This window comes from Eschrichtius robustus, chromosome 4 (assembly GCF_028021215.1).
Source record: "Eschrichtius robustus isolate mEscRob2 chromosome 4, mEscRob2.pri, whole genome shotgun sequence".
In the NCBI taxonomy this organism is placed as follows: Eukaryota; Metazoa; Chordata; class Mammalia; order Artiodactyla; family Eschrichtiidae; genus Eschrichtius; species Eschrichtius robustus.
The window spans coordinates 44,323,339-44,338,576 of record NC_090827.1 but is presented as its reverse complement, the minus strand read 5'-3'; the positions used below and the strand labels follow the sequence as shown (position 1 = coordinate 44,338,576).

The 15,238-nt window shown below is 38.5% G+C and overlaps 1 protein-coding gene across 1 annotated transcript in view; it reads left to right on the top strand.

Annotated features, from left to right (window-relative positions):
• The window catches only part of LOC137763445 (UTP--glucose-1-phosphate uridylyltransferase-like), a 99,579-nt gene that overhangs the window by 66,606 nt on the left and 17,735 nt on the right, over positions 1-15,238 (top strand). Inside the window, exon 7 of the mRNA XM_068541961.1 lies at positions 14,405-14,599. Within this exon, the coding sequence (XP_068398062.1) occupies positions 14,405-14,599 (195 nt within the window). The remainder of the gene's footprint in view (positions 1-14,404; positions 14,600-15,238) is intronic.

Sequence of the window (15,238 nt, the reverse complement as noted above, 5' to 3'; positions counted from 1 at the left end):
ACTCTAATAGAAGGCAGGAATATTCATTACCTTGTAATGACCTATAATGAAAAAGAATACATATATAAAGAATATATATGTGTAACTGAATTACTTTGCTGTACACCTGAAACTAACACAGCAGTAAAAATTAACTATACTTCAATTTAAAAAAATATAGAAGGCAGGAAAGAGGGAAAGAATCAAAGAGAAAGCAAGGTGACTAGAAAGCAATGCACAGCTCAGATGCAAAAGTGGGGGAGGGAATAGAGTGGGAAAAGCACAGGCAGGATTACTTCCTGTCTGTCACAGTAAAAAGGTAAGCCTTACCTTCTACAGCTGGTGACATCTATGGGGCTGCAATTATTTTATAAAGGTAAGCAATAGAGCAATGATCTATAAAATACAACAAAAAACTTGGAAGGAAGTGTAAGTAAGCTAATTCCTTTTCTTTCATAGTGAGGAATTAATACGTGTTATCTAAAGTTAACAAATCAATTAATAGAGATGTAAATATACTTCTTAGAGTATCAGGGATAAAGCAAAGACTTGAAAAATACAAATGGTTGAAGGTAATTGAGCCTGAGGAACTACTGAGGATGTGGGAGTGAAGGTAAACAGTCACAATTATTTTTCATATGTCTATGTTTTTAAATGTTCAGCCCAGTTTATTTTTGTGTATGATGTGAGGGAGTGTTCTAACTTCATCGATTTACATGCAGCTGTCCAGTTTTCCCAACACCACTTGCTGAAGAGACTATCTTTTCTCCATTGTATATTCTTGCCTCCTTTGTCGAAGATTAATTGATCGTAGGTGTGTGGGTTTATTTCTGGGCTCTCTATTCTGTTCCATTGATCCATATATTGGTTTTTGCACCAATACCACATTGTTTTGATTACTGTAACTTTGTAGTATTGTCTGAAGTCTGGGATGGTTATGCCTCCAGCTTTGTTCTTTTTCCTCAGGATTGCTTTGGCAATTCTGGTTCCCTATAAATCTTAGGATTACTTGTTCTAGTTCTGTGAAAAATGTCATGGGTAATTTTGTAGGGATTGCATTAAATCTGTAGATTGCTTTGGGTAGCATGGTCATTTTAACAATATTAATTTTTCCAGTCCAAGAGCATGGAATATCTTTATATTTCTTTGAATCATTTTTGATTTCCTTTATCAATGTTTTATAGTTCTCAGGTATAAGTCTTTCACCACCTTGGTCAGGTCTATTCCTAAGTATTTTTTTTTTTATTTTTAGAAGGGATTTTTTTTTTTTTTTACTTTCCCTTTCTAATATTTCATTGTTATTGTAAAGAAATGCAACTGATTTCTGTATGTTAATCTCGTATCCTGCTACCTTGCTGAATTCGTTTATCAGTTCTAGCAGTTTTTGTGTGGAGTCTTTAAGGTTTTCTATATATAGTATCATGTCATCTGTATATAAAGACAAATTTACCTCTTCCCTTCCAACTTGGATACCTTTCATTTCTCTTTCTTGTCTGATTGCTGTGGCTGTGACTAGGACTTCCAATACTATGTTGAGTAGAAGTGGTGAGAGTGGGCATCCTTGTCTTGTTCCAGATTTTAGCAGGAAGGCTTTCAGGTTTTCACCTTTGAGTATTATGTGGGCTGTGGGTTTGTCATAAATAGCTTTTTTATTATGGAATATGTTCCCTCTATACACACTTTGATAAGTGTTTTTATCCTGCTTGTAAGCATATATCCAGAGAAAACTCTAATTTGAAAATACACATGCACCCCAATGTTCATTTACAGTAGCCAAGACATGAAAGCAACTTAAATGTCCATCAACAGATGAATAGATAAAGAAGATGTGGCATATATATATATATATATATATATATATATATATATATAAGCCATAAAAAAGAATGAAAAATGACATTTGCAGCAACATGGATGGACCTAGAGATTATCATACTAAATGGAGTACGTCAGAAAGAGAAAGACAAATACCATATGATATCACTTATATGTGGAATCTAAAATATGATACAAATGAACTTATTTACAAAACAGAAACAAACTCACAGACTTCAAAAACAAACTTATGATTATCAAAGGGGAAATGGGGGAAGGCAAGGGGAGGGATAAATTAATTAGCAGATACAAACTATTATATATAAAACAGATAAACAACAAGGTCCTACTGTACAGCACAGGGAACTATGTTCAATATCTTATAATAAACTATAATGGAAAAGAATATGAAAAAGAATCAGTATGTATAACTGAATCACTTTGCTGTACACTTGAAACTAACACAACATTGTAAATCAACTATACTTCAATAAAAAAATGCTCAGTCAAGTGAATGCATTACCTTACTAATAAACTGATAACTACTTGAGAATGAATTCCATCACCTGGAAACTGTAGAGAAGGGGGCTGAGTTCTGTTTACTACAGGCTGGGCAAAGGTGGAAGCATCAGCAAAGGAGATGCTGGGCAGAGGCACGACCAGAGGGAAAGAGCCAGGGGTCGGTGGCGCCATAGTAGCCGAGGGATGAGGATATTCTAAAGAGAGAGGTGTCCTCCAACAGCATTATTGAATCAGGCTGAGACAAGGGCTAAGGTTGAAACTGAACAGTGACTTTGGGTGTTAGGAGCTTGCGAGTCATTGGTCACTTGACAAAAGCAATAATCTCAGTAGACCGAAGTATTGGGAGAGTGATTGGGACATTAGGAAGTAGAAATAAAGTGAGTAACCAGAACAGGAAAAAAGATTATTTTGGCAACAGAATCAAAAATTTTTGGAAACCAGTGGATATTAGGAACAAAGAAAGGGGAGATTCCATAGATGACTCCTGGCCATGTGACCAAAGAATGAGAAGTACCTTTAACAAAGCCAAAAAAGCAGAAATGGGTGTGGAGTATGGAAGGTCAGCTTGTGTCCTATCTGTTCAACCACTTTGTCCAGTTTCTGTCTACACATCTACTCTGTGAAGAGTTCTTAAACTCATGGAATGCATAGGCATAGTTCACAGGCAGGCTAAGAGAGAAGGAAGCTACAAAGAACTGGTTTGATTTCTGTTGTATTTGCCTTGACAGAGTATTTGTTCAAAGGTGCTGCAGTCCCAGCCTTCGTGCTGGCAGGATCACTCACGCTCACAGCCTGTGGTTTTGCCCTTAGTTCTGAGACTCAAGAAATTTTCAGGAGGAAGATTTAGAAATCTGCTTTGAATTACAGCACAGCCAGGCAACATTTTTCTTAGCCAGTGGGGTTTTTCTCTTTACTGTGTTTTGGAACACGTTGGAAGAGCAGGACATTGGAACGTTGGAAGGGCAGGAAGTCTCTCAAGTTCCAATCTCCAAGTTTAATAACTTGAATATACTCTGGTTAAGTCATTTTCAAAAACTTGTATCCATTTTGATTGTTATTTTTATTTCTGTAAAGCCATTTTCCAAATTTTAAACTCCTCATAATGGCATGATCCTCAGAACAACGAATTTGAACTTTGTTACTGTCAGTGAGCCTTCATCATCTCCAGGTTCCAACATCCCTAAATTGGAACCGCAGATTGATTAAAAAGTGTTTTCCATGGAACACGGAAACCTTGGGAAAGCTACTGTGACCTCTTTCTTCAGTGACTGTAGAAGATGTTTGCTCAGGAGTCCTGGGTGAGTTCTAGGCCTTCTGTAAAATGGATGGAAAGGTTAAAAAAAAATGAATGAATGAATGCAGGAAACCACAAGTCATGTAGAAGTGGTCAGTGACATGAAAGAGGCCTGGGATCCAATTAAAAATGCATGTGACACAGATTCCCACACCGTCTAGTTCGAGGGCCTGAATGTCAGCTCCATGAGAGCAGAGCCCTCTTCTTTTTTACCTCTGTGTATCCAAAACCTAAAACAGTGCCTCAGAAGAGTTGGGGCTCAATCAACTAAAGAGAAAAATGGAAATGTTACTGTTACTTGACATTTTGGAAGGAAATGTTAAGGAACAAACAAACAAAAAATCCACCCTAGCTCACAAAATGCTAATTTCCCATATATCCAGAATGCTCAGGATAGGTCTTTAACAAAAATCAGAACTTTAAAAATTGCTTTTAAAAACTGTAAGAGGAAGTTCTGAGAACAGAAAGCAACAATTTATGTCTCTAGCACTTTGCCTGCTCTAGGTTTTAGAGTCACTAGTTTATATCCAGTCCACACCACCCTTCACTGAGAAATACCCCTTGACTATTACATCACAGACTCCTCCAATCAGAAGAGTTACAAGACCCCAGAACAAATTAACCAGGGCATTTGAGAGCTGCTCTTGGCAATCTCTATGAAAAGTCATTCTGGGAGATGCTGAATTCCAACTTCTTTGCAATTCTGTTTTCACTGTTCACTTTATAACAAAACCAACCAAGGCGACTTCACTCCTCCAAAAGGGAAAGGATAAAGTTAAAATCCTTTGCAATTGGGGATGTGTATTATTCTTATGACTTGGACTTCTTTGACAATGTTCAAATCAAGGAAATCTGAAAGCATATTATCTCTCCACTGGATTCCATATGTCAAATACACATTCTCCATACAGCTAAGAAGATATTCTGCCATAGTATGCTCAAAATCTAGCACTGTTTTCATTGTCCTAGAAAACCAGGAGCTATTTTCCCTCGAGTGATAATGACTTTGGGACACGGGGAGAGCTGGTTATGACCTGCTAGTCAAACACACAGAAAGTTCCATTTCCACCCTTCCCCATCCCAGCTCTGACGTTTCCCAGGAAGTCCTCTGACTAGTCCAACTGACAACAGCTTCAGACTTTCGTATAGAAAGTTTATCACTGTTGCAATTAGATTTTATCATCCCATTGTTTCTTCCTGTGTAAAATAAAGCATGGGGTCATGCAGAGACAAAAGGTACCAGATGGGCCATCAAACCCTACACTTATCAACTCCAAGAAATAGAGATCGGCCCGTATTTCATCAGTCTAACCTCACAAATCCAACCAGAGGCTCTATCTCTGGATTTTTTCACATTGCTTTTTATTGCTGACTTGGGCAGTTTTTTCCATTGTTTAAGTATTTATATATTTTTTAAAGATTTGATGAAATTTCTTTGTATTAAGGCTGATTTGTATTTTATCCTCTAAATCTAAGATACCTTGCTTTTGAACTTGCTCCTTTTTAAGGGATACAAAAGGAAAAATAACATTTGAGCATTTACTTCTTCCAGGCATTTTATAAATATTATCATATTTATACCTTTAAGAAGTCTACATGAATGTTGTCTTAACTCTAAAAACAAAACAAAACAAACAAAAAAGGAAGTCTATATGATGGATATTATTATCTCTATCATATGAATGAAGAGAATGAAAGTAATAGACGTTAAATAACTTGCTCAAAATATTACACAACAAGTGGTGATACAGGGATAGGAATGGAGATCTACCTGACCCCAAAGCCAGCGGTCTTTCCATTCCACCACTGCTTCAGCACAGATCTGGTTATGTGGGGAGTCAAGAAAACGTAACAAGCCTGCAAAGTGATCCATGTACTAATATCATCATTAAAAAGGATTCCATGTAGTGTTTATAACAGGAATAATCAGGATCCTTCCTTATTTTTCCCCCAAATGTGCACAAATATAACTGTCTCAATGCCTTAAGGATTAAATGAGAGTCTTTTAAAATTAAACTATCTATGTGATTAGATTATGTAGAAAATAAATACTGCTGTACAAATCCGTTGGAATTGGGGTCAAATGACCAGAGTAAAGACCTAGTTTCTCCATTTAGTATCTGTATGAATTAGAAGTTACTTATCATTAAGAGTTTTATTATTTGTGAAATGTGTGTGGCAGAGAAAGGTAGAGCTCTCCAGATACTCTTCCCAACCTCCCTGTAGTTAGGTTGAGACCATGTGACTAATTCAAGCCAATGAAACATGAGAACATACGACTTGGGTCACTCTAGATCAAGGCAGGTGTAAGACAGTGTACCGCCTCCATCTCATTCTTTCTCAGCTGAAGCAACCTTGGAGGCCATATATTCTAGACGTCCAATTTGGTGTAGCTGCAAGATTGAGAGGGGTGGCCCAGTTGCCATCAGACTTTTCCTGAGTGAGAAAGAAACCTTTGTGGGGTTAAATCACCGAGGTTCCAGGGTTTACCTGTTATGGCAACTAAAGTTAATTAGCCCCAACAAGCACATGGAGATGACAACTTCTGCCATACCACACTAGACTATTATGACACTCAAATAAAAATATTGAGATAAATATTTGTTAGCCCTATTCTTACATAGATGTAAGGCCTATTATTGTTATTATTCATATGTTTAAGGAAATCTGATTTTATTCTTCAAGGTTTTTGTAAGGTCATGATTATATAAAAATTTTTGTAGTTTTAACAGTTATTTGTAAAAGAAAGAATGCTTCTGATCTGCTTAAAATGTGGTTTCAAGTAAAATGAATATTTTGTGTACACTATTCTCTTGTTCAACAATCTTCCACAGATAGATTAGCTTTATAGTATTTAACTCAATTGAATTAAATTGAGTTAAATACTAGCTTTAACTCAAGTTAATTGAATAAAAAAAAATACCCAACTACTATTTTCTTAATTAATGAGGCTTCATTGGAGTTTACTTCCTAGGAAATTTCACTGTTTCCTGATCACATAGAGAGTAGAAGAGAGAACAGTTGGCATGAACGTTGGCTTTCATGAAACTGACACTACAGGGCAAATGATCCCCATCCACATTAACATGGTAGCCTGAATGGCTTTCAACCCCACTAACTATTGGTGTCATTTGAACAAAGCCAACTCATTCACTAGGTAGCAGAAAAACAAGCATCCTAGGCAGGGCAAATGAACCTTGTCATGGCCTCTTTCTCTCCATCCGTAGATGCCTGTAAACTTGAATTCGGAATCAAGAATGGGAACCAAAGTCAGAGAGCAAAGCATGACAATGACCTAAATTCACACACACAAAAAAGATGCTAGTTAGAGCTATAAAATAGGCTGGTCTGGAATGTGTGTGTGTGTGTGTGTGTGTGTGTGTGTGTGTGTAGAGAGAGAGAGAGAAGACAAAAACCAAGAGAGTGAAGATAAAATGCACAAAAATGTGTATCAATAGAATCCATCAATGGATGAATGGGTAAAGAAAATGTGGAATATAATGCAAAGAAATATTATTCAGCCATACGAAAGAAGGAAATCCTGCCATTTGTGACAACATGAATGGACCTTGAGAGTATATGCTGAGTGAAATAAGTCAGACAGAGAAATAAAAATACCGTATGATTTCATTTATATGTGGAATCTGAAAAAAAAAAACCCTGAACTCATACATACAGAGAACAGATTGTTTGTTGCCAGAAGTGGGTGTGTGGAGGTGGTGGGCGGGGAAGCACATGAAATGGGTGGTAAAGGTACAATCTTCCAGTTATAAAACAATAAGTATTGGGTTTGTAAAAGAAGGTGTGTATCAAATAACAAAATATTCTCTTAAAGCCTGCCTCATTTCATTCTGAAGAGGCATGAGGATTCCAGTCTTCGGTAATGGACCCACTTATTGGACATGAAATTTGCTTCTTTCCCATATTTCAGTTCATATAAATGGGCAAGTGAGAGAGGGAACACACTTATGAGACTATGATGTTATTAACACATGCACACACATACACACCACACACACACCACACACATATACACACACATACACATAACCAGAACACAAACTATATCTTTGTTTTCAATGATTAAGCTGTAACATTATCAAGTGCCATGTTACGTCATAATGAAAAACAGCAGAACCTTCAAGAACTTAGGAGAAAAGACAGTGGGGATGGAGGAGAGCAAGAGGAATGAGAGGAGGAGAAAGGAAAGAAGGGTGGGGAGGGTGGGGAGGGGGCCCACACGGAGCACAGGCTCGACTTCTGCCAGAGGGTCAATGGGAAGGTAGAAGGTAAGAGGTTATCTGGGAAACCATGCTTTCTCTTCAGAAGAATATATGAATTGAGAATGAAAACATTCTCTGCTTCCTGGCGTATTTTACAATTAAGAAAGCCTTTTGTAAGTCTGCCAGCAATCTAGCTGAAGAAGGTCCAAAGCGTCAAGGTTCTGTTTGGTTTTTTTTCCTGAACTATTGTGTGCACATAATTTTTTTCTTTTAGAAAAACAAGGCAAACCACTAAAATTAAAAGGATTTTTTTAATGCTGGCAGAAGAAACATCTCACTGTCACAATAAAGAAAACTCTGTTGAGAAATATTTTACAAAGTGAGAGCTAAGGCAGTTAAAAATTGATTTTCAAAGTGGTTTGGTTTTGTTCTAAATCACAAGCAGGCCCTCGCATCCCCACCCCTTCCTGCTTTCAAATGTTCAGGCCTGGCCCGAGAAGCTGTCCCATGGGGTCATGCTCACAGAGAGCGGTACAGAAGCTAGAAGGTCTGGTTCTCCAGGCGATTGGTCAGCAGCCAGGAGAGAAGAAAGGACCAGCCAGGAGATCCTCATTCAGGCAGCGCCAATAAGGGCTTATGTCTGAATTGATAACCTTTGTCGGTGGCCCAGCGCTGATCACTCACAACCACAAACAGCTAGCGGCCTCCCCAGCAGCTACTAAATGATACCTCTGGACAAGTTGTAACAGTAAATTCAGACATGGGAAAAGATACAGCAGCTTAACCTGGATTTTAAAAATCACTGCCGTCTTAGAACAGTATAATGTTCTATTAGCTAACAGAGTGGGAAGCTTCCTTAATGGAGCCCTCTTCAGCTACCTAATTCTTGAGGAATCTGTGTAGCTTTTCCTCTTCCTCCCACAGGCCCTCATGCTGTAGCCAAACCTTGGATCTGAAAGGGAGACCATAATCAGTGCTCTGAGACCTTCTCCTTATTAGTAGGCCTGATTTCTTGGTAGGCACAAAACCACTAATGCTGGTCTCCTGCTCCAGTCCTGTCCTGCCCTCTGTACTGCCAAGTCTACATAGTGGAGAGTGACATGTGATACCACTGACTGTCTGGTCTCTAACCATCTGCTGTCTTATTTCAGCCATAAGGCCGTGATGGCAATTAGGTTTCCTCATGTGGGACACTTGTAATCATTTAACTTCTTATGCCTAAAATTCTGTGCCAAGAAGGATTCTGAGGACATATCTGCATTCAGGGAAAAGCATGAAAAATAGAGGAAAAGATATCACTTCATTGGAAAACCTGGGTTTGCAATTTTGTGAAGATGCATCAAGTCAAAATGGAGAAGCAGTAAACCAGTCGGAGGTAACATAAAAGAAAGGCCAGGAGCGTGTGGCTGGTGGAATGTAACTGGGTACAGTTTTTTCTGGAAGGCAATTTGACAATACATATGAAAAGCCTTAGTCCTGTTCATGTTCTCTTGTTCAATATTTTTACTTCTAGGAACTTATTCTAAAGAAATCAGTATGGATGCACTCAAAGATTTCTCTACAGATGTGTTCATAGGAGCACTGTTTATGATAGCTGAAAATTAGAATTTACACAAATGTTCAAAAAGTAAGTATTCTTTAAATTATGTAAATTACAGACAATAAAATACTATGCAGTCTTTAAAAATCATTTTGTAGAGGACTATTTAAAGATAGTGGGAGAATGTTCACATTTTTCACAGTCCTATGGAAAAGTGTTCGAAATAGTATACACAGTATGATACAAATTTATTTGAAAATATAGAATATAAAGAGATATATGTATATATGTTCTAAAATGTTAACTCTGAATACCCTAAATCCTCTACAATAATTAGGTGTCACTTTTGTGATAATAATAATAATAAAATCTTATTTGTTTTGAAAGACAATAATATACAGCCTGAAGAAGCCCCACCTGTGACTCTCCAACTTCACTGCCCCCAAAAATGTAACTTGGGTAAAAATGTAACTTAGGTCAGAAAGTGAGAAACGTTATGCACAATAAATGGGAAAAGAGGTGCATCATTTAACATACAAGGAGAAAAGCACTGACGTCTCCCAGAGGTGTATCCGGGTTCAGCAGGCTGCATCAGCACATATGGAGTAGTTAAGTGGACCACAACCAGTTTCACCCTGCAGCAGCAGCATTAGTCTTTCTTCCTGGTGCTTAACTGTCTGAAATAACCACCATAACACACTCAGAATTACGTTTTTTCCAAGACCGCCACTAAGTGGCTTAATAAAAAATAAATTGGCCATCACGCCAAGGGACTCTGAGCCCACATTGCTCAGAAGTGGTCACACAATCACCCAAATGTAGAAGATTGTGTTCTGCTTTTTTTTTTTTTATCAAGTAAAAGGACATCTTACAGTGTAACAGATGTGTGGCATCTCACTGTATGAGCCTATTACCAATCCAAACTTGGGTCCACTCCCACATGTGCAGTAAAGCCAATCTACTGACACCAGGTTGTGGTGAAGGAAAGTACAGCATTTATTGCAGGGCACCAAACAAGGAGAATGGGCAGCTCATGATCAAAAGACCCAAACTCCCCAATGACTTTCAGGGAAGGGGTTTTAAAGTCAGTGTGAGGGAGGGGGCTGCAGTGTGCATGATCAGCTCATGCACAATTCTCGGATTGGTTGGCATCAAGGTGAATTTTCAAGCATCATCAGCTTTCTGGTTTCAACCAGTCTAGGTTCTATGTGTTTGCAGTCAGCAGTTTTCATCTGGTGGGAGTCTGCTTCCTATAAAAACAACTTAGGAATGTGTGTTAAGCCTTTATCTATATCTTTCAGGGAACTATGAGTTCAGTGATTCTGCTATGTGGCAGATTTACAATCTAAATTATTACCAGTTCCCCAGCCCAACAGCTATTCTTTGTTTCTATCTCTTCACATTTCCTAATCATTAATTCTTGAGTCAGCCTTTTACTTCAAAAGACAAGGACACGTAGGCTTGTGTATGGCTTCAAGCCCAGGATGGGGAATCAGTGTCCCATTTTGAGCACTGCTGAGCACTTCTGCTGTCTCTACTTTAGCCCTAGCTTTCCTATCCCAAAAGTAGGATGAGTAATCCTCAGTATTCAACTTATTTTGCCCCCAAAGAATGAATATTGTTGAGATCATGTCTGGAAAAATGCTATGTGTAAGTCTATAAAAAGTGGGTGCCTTTTTGTGAATCAGAAAATTCTCTTTTCCTCCTGTTGCCCTTTGTACTATAAGCCCAATAAAGGAAACTCTTGTTCTAGTTTACTATTATCTCATTTTCCAGCAGAATCAAACCTTTAACTGATTGAGGTGAGGATATTTGTATACCCTGATTCAAAGTTGTATGGAGTCTATTTAGGAAGGAAACACGAGCTAGTTTAATCTCCACTTTCCCATATGGGAGAGAAAAGCAGCCCCCTTGACGATTTGGGTTCAGATTCCCACTAGACTGTCTCCAAATGAATGACTAATACAAGAATTTGACCCTGTGGTTAAAGCAAGCAATCATTAAAAAATCAAATAAAGTATCCAGATATTCAAAAGGAATAAAGGTAAATTAAAGAAGAAGGAGGCTTCCATTTCTCACAATCCCAATTAGTAGGAGAAAACTGGAATTTCCAGACTTGACGAAATACAAGGACTTAAATATCTGGAATGCAGAACTTGAAGATCAAATGAATGAAGTTAGCTTTGCTGGCCAGCAATTTATTCTCTGTAAAATAAAATGTCATGAGAGACCAGTCCATAATAGACTTTTAAAGCTGACATTTCATCTGAAAAGAATTTTCTAGAGAAGAGGAGAGAATTGTAAACCTGGGACTTGATATCACATATCTTCTCAGGGGAGAACCTTCAACAACCTTTCTGTGACCCTGAACACATTGCTAAGCGTCTCTAAGATGAGGTTCCCTGCCTGTATACTCACTTCCAAGGTCTTTATTGCAGGGAGGTTCTTCTGGCCACAAGTTTGTTGGATACATTGAATGATGTTGTTTATGTTTGAAATCAGACTGCTTGGAATCAACAATTTAAATGTTGCAGTAGGGAACAGTCCAGAGTATTTGGGAACAGAGGTGCTACTAAGAATCTAAGCTAAACGTAAACCCTTTATTTTACTTCTGTGTCTGGTACCAACATGTAATATTCAGACATTTAAAAGCTTCTTTTCCCTAATACTACATACTGTGGAATTATCATGCTTGTGTCTACTGCACATTTATTGTCATTTTATGCTTTAGCCATATTGGTCACCTTGGAATCATGCTTTTGCTTTGCTTTGTAAAACAGCACTGATAATTTCAAAATACCTGAAATTTGCTTCTTCCAAAACTATTTCCCCTAACCTAAAAGTATGAAATTCAAGTGTAATAGACAAAAATAATAGACCATATGTGCACCATACAAAAAGCCAGGTTTGTGTGTTTTTGTGTAAGTGGTGGGTGGATGTGGAAGGGAGAGAGACCGACAGTATAAGGAAACACACTTCAGACAGGTGTCTAAGCAGAGTGCTTGTGCTGAGGGAGCCCAACTGGAAAGCCTAGAAAATAGTCTGTGATATCATTCTACATGTTGAGTGGAATTCTATTCCTGTCATGGAGAAAAAGCAAAGTACATGGTGCTTGGTCTTCATGCAAAATAATAAGCAGGGCCACTACTCAGAGGAACTTCAAAGAGAACATTAAGAGACATTTAATTCTCCTTTTGAGAGACAAATCTTATGAAAGCAATATTTTAGCTTGCCAACACTGCTGCTTGCTCTGACTAAGAAACCGCCATCCCCTCAGAAGCGATCCAGTCCTCTCCAAAAGTGAATACATCAGAAGGCTTAGGTCTTTTCTCTTTTGGCAGCCTGACCCTTCACCCCCTTTCCTTCTCGCAGACAGAGGCCTTTTAAAATTTCTTTTCGCTTTTGTTCTGGATCAATGCTTCCATTTATTCTGACTCTGGAGTGGCTGAGCTTGTCACCAAATCCAGTGGCTCCAGGAAAAAGCCTGAAGCTTCTCTAGACTCAGAGAAGCTCCTTTCTGTGACATAACATGTTTCGAAAATCTTTTCTCATAGAGGTATTTGATAGCTTTATTTGGAAACAACACAAAAATCTTCTAAGAATCCCCAAAAACAGCTCATAGGAGGTGACAAATAAACAGTCCAGCCATAGAAGAAAACTTAAATTTTGTCTAAATTGGAACAAATCATCCATACCACACACCCACGCCCACCCACACCCACACCCACACACCCACACACCCCACGCACATCATAAAAGATTTATGCTTCCATCAAAATGCTACCAAAAGCTTTTTAATCTGATAGAATTTGGGAGACCTATGAATTTGAATGGGGAAAAATTAATCTTTATTTTCATTAATTCCTAACAAAAATTCAGTATTTCCTTTCATTAGTAGAGTTCCATTGGCTTGGTCATCAAAAAAAAAAAAAAAAAAAAGCACAGATATTTTCATATCTCTCAAAATTTACTTTTTGCTTATCACTACTTCAAAATTATGGTGATTGTTAGACCCATTACTGCATATTAATATCTGATGTCTTAAGAAGTAAAAATGTAAACATAGCCCAATATTGTTTTTCTTAACACTTTGATAATTCTGTTTCAATACAATTTGTTTCTTTTTGAATTTATGTATTTTAAAACGTCATTCTGAGAAAGAATCCACAGGCTTCACTAGACCGCCAAAAGGGCCTATGATCATTTTTACAAAAAGCGGGGAACCCTGGCAGTAAATGTTTTAGACGAGAGTTCACTCGTGGTTTAAATGGATTCTGATATGGTTGGAAGAGTCCATTACTTTCACTTAATCTCTTTTTCTTTAAGTGGTATTCAGTATTGTCCAATTAATGTTGCATTTTCTACTCAAGTTCCACCTTTTTCTGGTGAACTACAGAGACAAAAGAAGGATGGTGTTTCTTGAGTTTGGAGTGAGAAATAGTTTTCTTAAAGCAAACACTTCAAGATTCACCTAAGGAACACTGCCCTTGCCCTTGCGGTCACTTTAAACCATGCCTCTTTCTCCATGCACCTTCCAGTTTGTTAGCAGAGAGAACTCATGACCGGTATGAGCTCACCTGGTCTGAGGTCATGTAAGAGAATTTCTTCTGCACAGTGTCACACAAAAATGGCTAGATCCACCCTCTCCGAGGGCACCAGACTTGCTCTCTATGTACCAGGACAGGCTCCACGATGAGCACCTCTCCTGACCCACACCACAACGTGTCATGGGACCTGCAGGGTCACAATCACCGTTCCACCTTCCTTTTATAGGCTTATAAATTCGGGAGGTGTGGATTTTCTTTCACAACACTTGGATACAGGAAATCTCAGATTCATTTATTTCTCTAAATCATTAAATCTGCTGTGACCTCACACTCAATGAAGTCAGTGGCAAAATCTGGTCAGTACTGAGAATCCCTCCCCACCCTCAAAGCGGTCCTGCTCCAATCTGGGGTTCTCCCATTCCCAGAAAAAAGAGTGAGGTGTCAGTTTTGGCACTGTCTTCATTCCTGTTGTCCTTTCTCCTAGTCAATGCCTCTTGGTTCCCAGGAAATGCAGAGACGCCCTCTCAATGGGCACTGGTCCTCAGAGAGCTTCACCGCTGTTTTCAAGGCTGAAGAGCACACAGTGGACTCTTTACTGGCCTCCCAATCATCCATGGAGGGGTCGCTGTACAGTACCAAACACAGACACCCTCAGCTCAACTATCCCCTCTTGTCTCAGGTACTCTCACTTCCTTCTGGTTTCCCTGTGATGGCTTCCACATTTCCAAATACTCTTCTCCATCCTCTCCCTCAGTGAGGACCAACATCATTCCTCTCAATGAATTCAGGCTTTCAGGAGCCAAAGGTAGGACAGGCAATTGCCTTGTGGATGTCTGGTGATTGCTCCTTTTTATCTGTAACCCCAAAGGTCCCTGAGCTAAGGGAACATAAATGCCTAGCTACATTAAGGGGGCAAAAGCAAAACCCTAAAGTAACAGAAATAAAACACAAATTAATATTTCAATCAAATATCCTGCATATAAAAAGTAAGCACATCTGTTAGAGATGCATCTCTAAGGAAAACAGATCAGTTTAGGTATTATTGTATGGTTCTGGAAACAAAGTTTTTTGTGTGGCAACTGTAAATGACATTTTTGGAGTGAGTGAGTTTGTCCTCAGTTAAACACACACACACACACACCCATACATGCACATGCACACGCACACACACTACATTTTAGCCTTTAGCCAATCTCAGAGTAAAGACCAAATAAGACCCAGTTAGCAGGCAAATGTTATCATCAGTTTCAGTGAAGCATCTGGAGATTCTATGTAACCAGTGATATGTCAGGATGTCACATCAAGTAACACAATGATT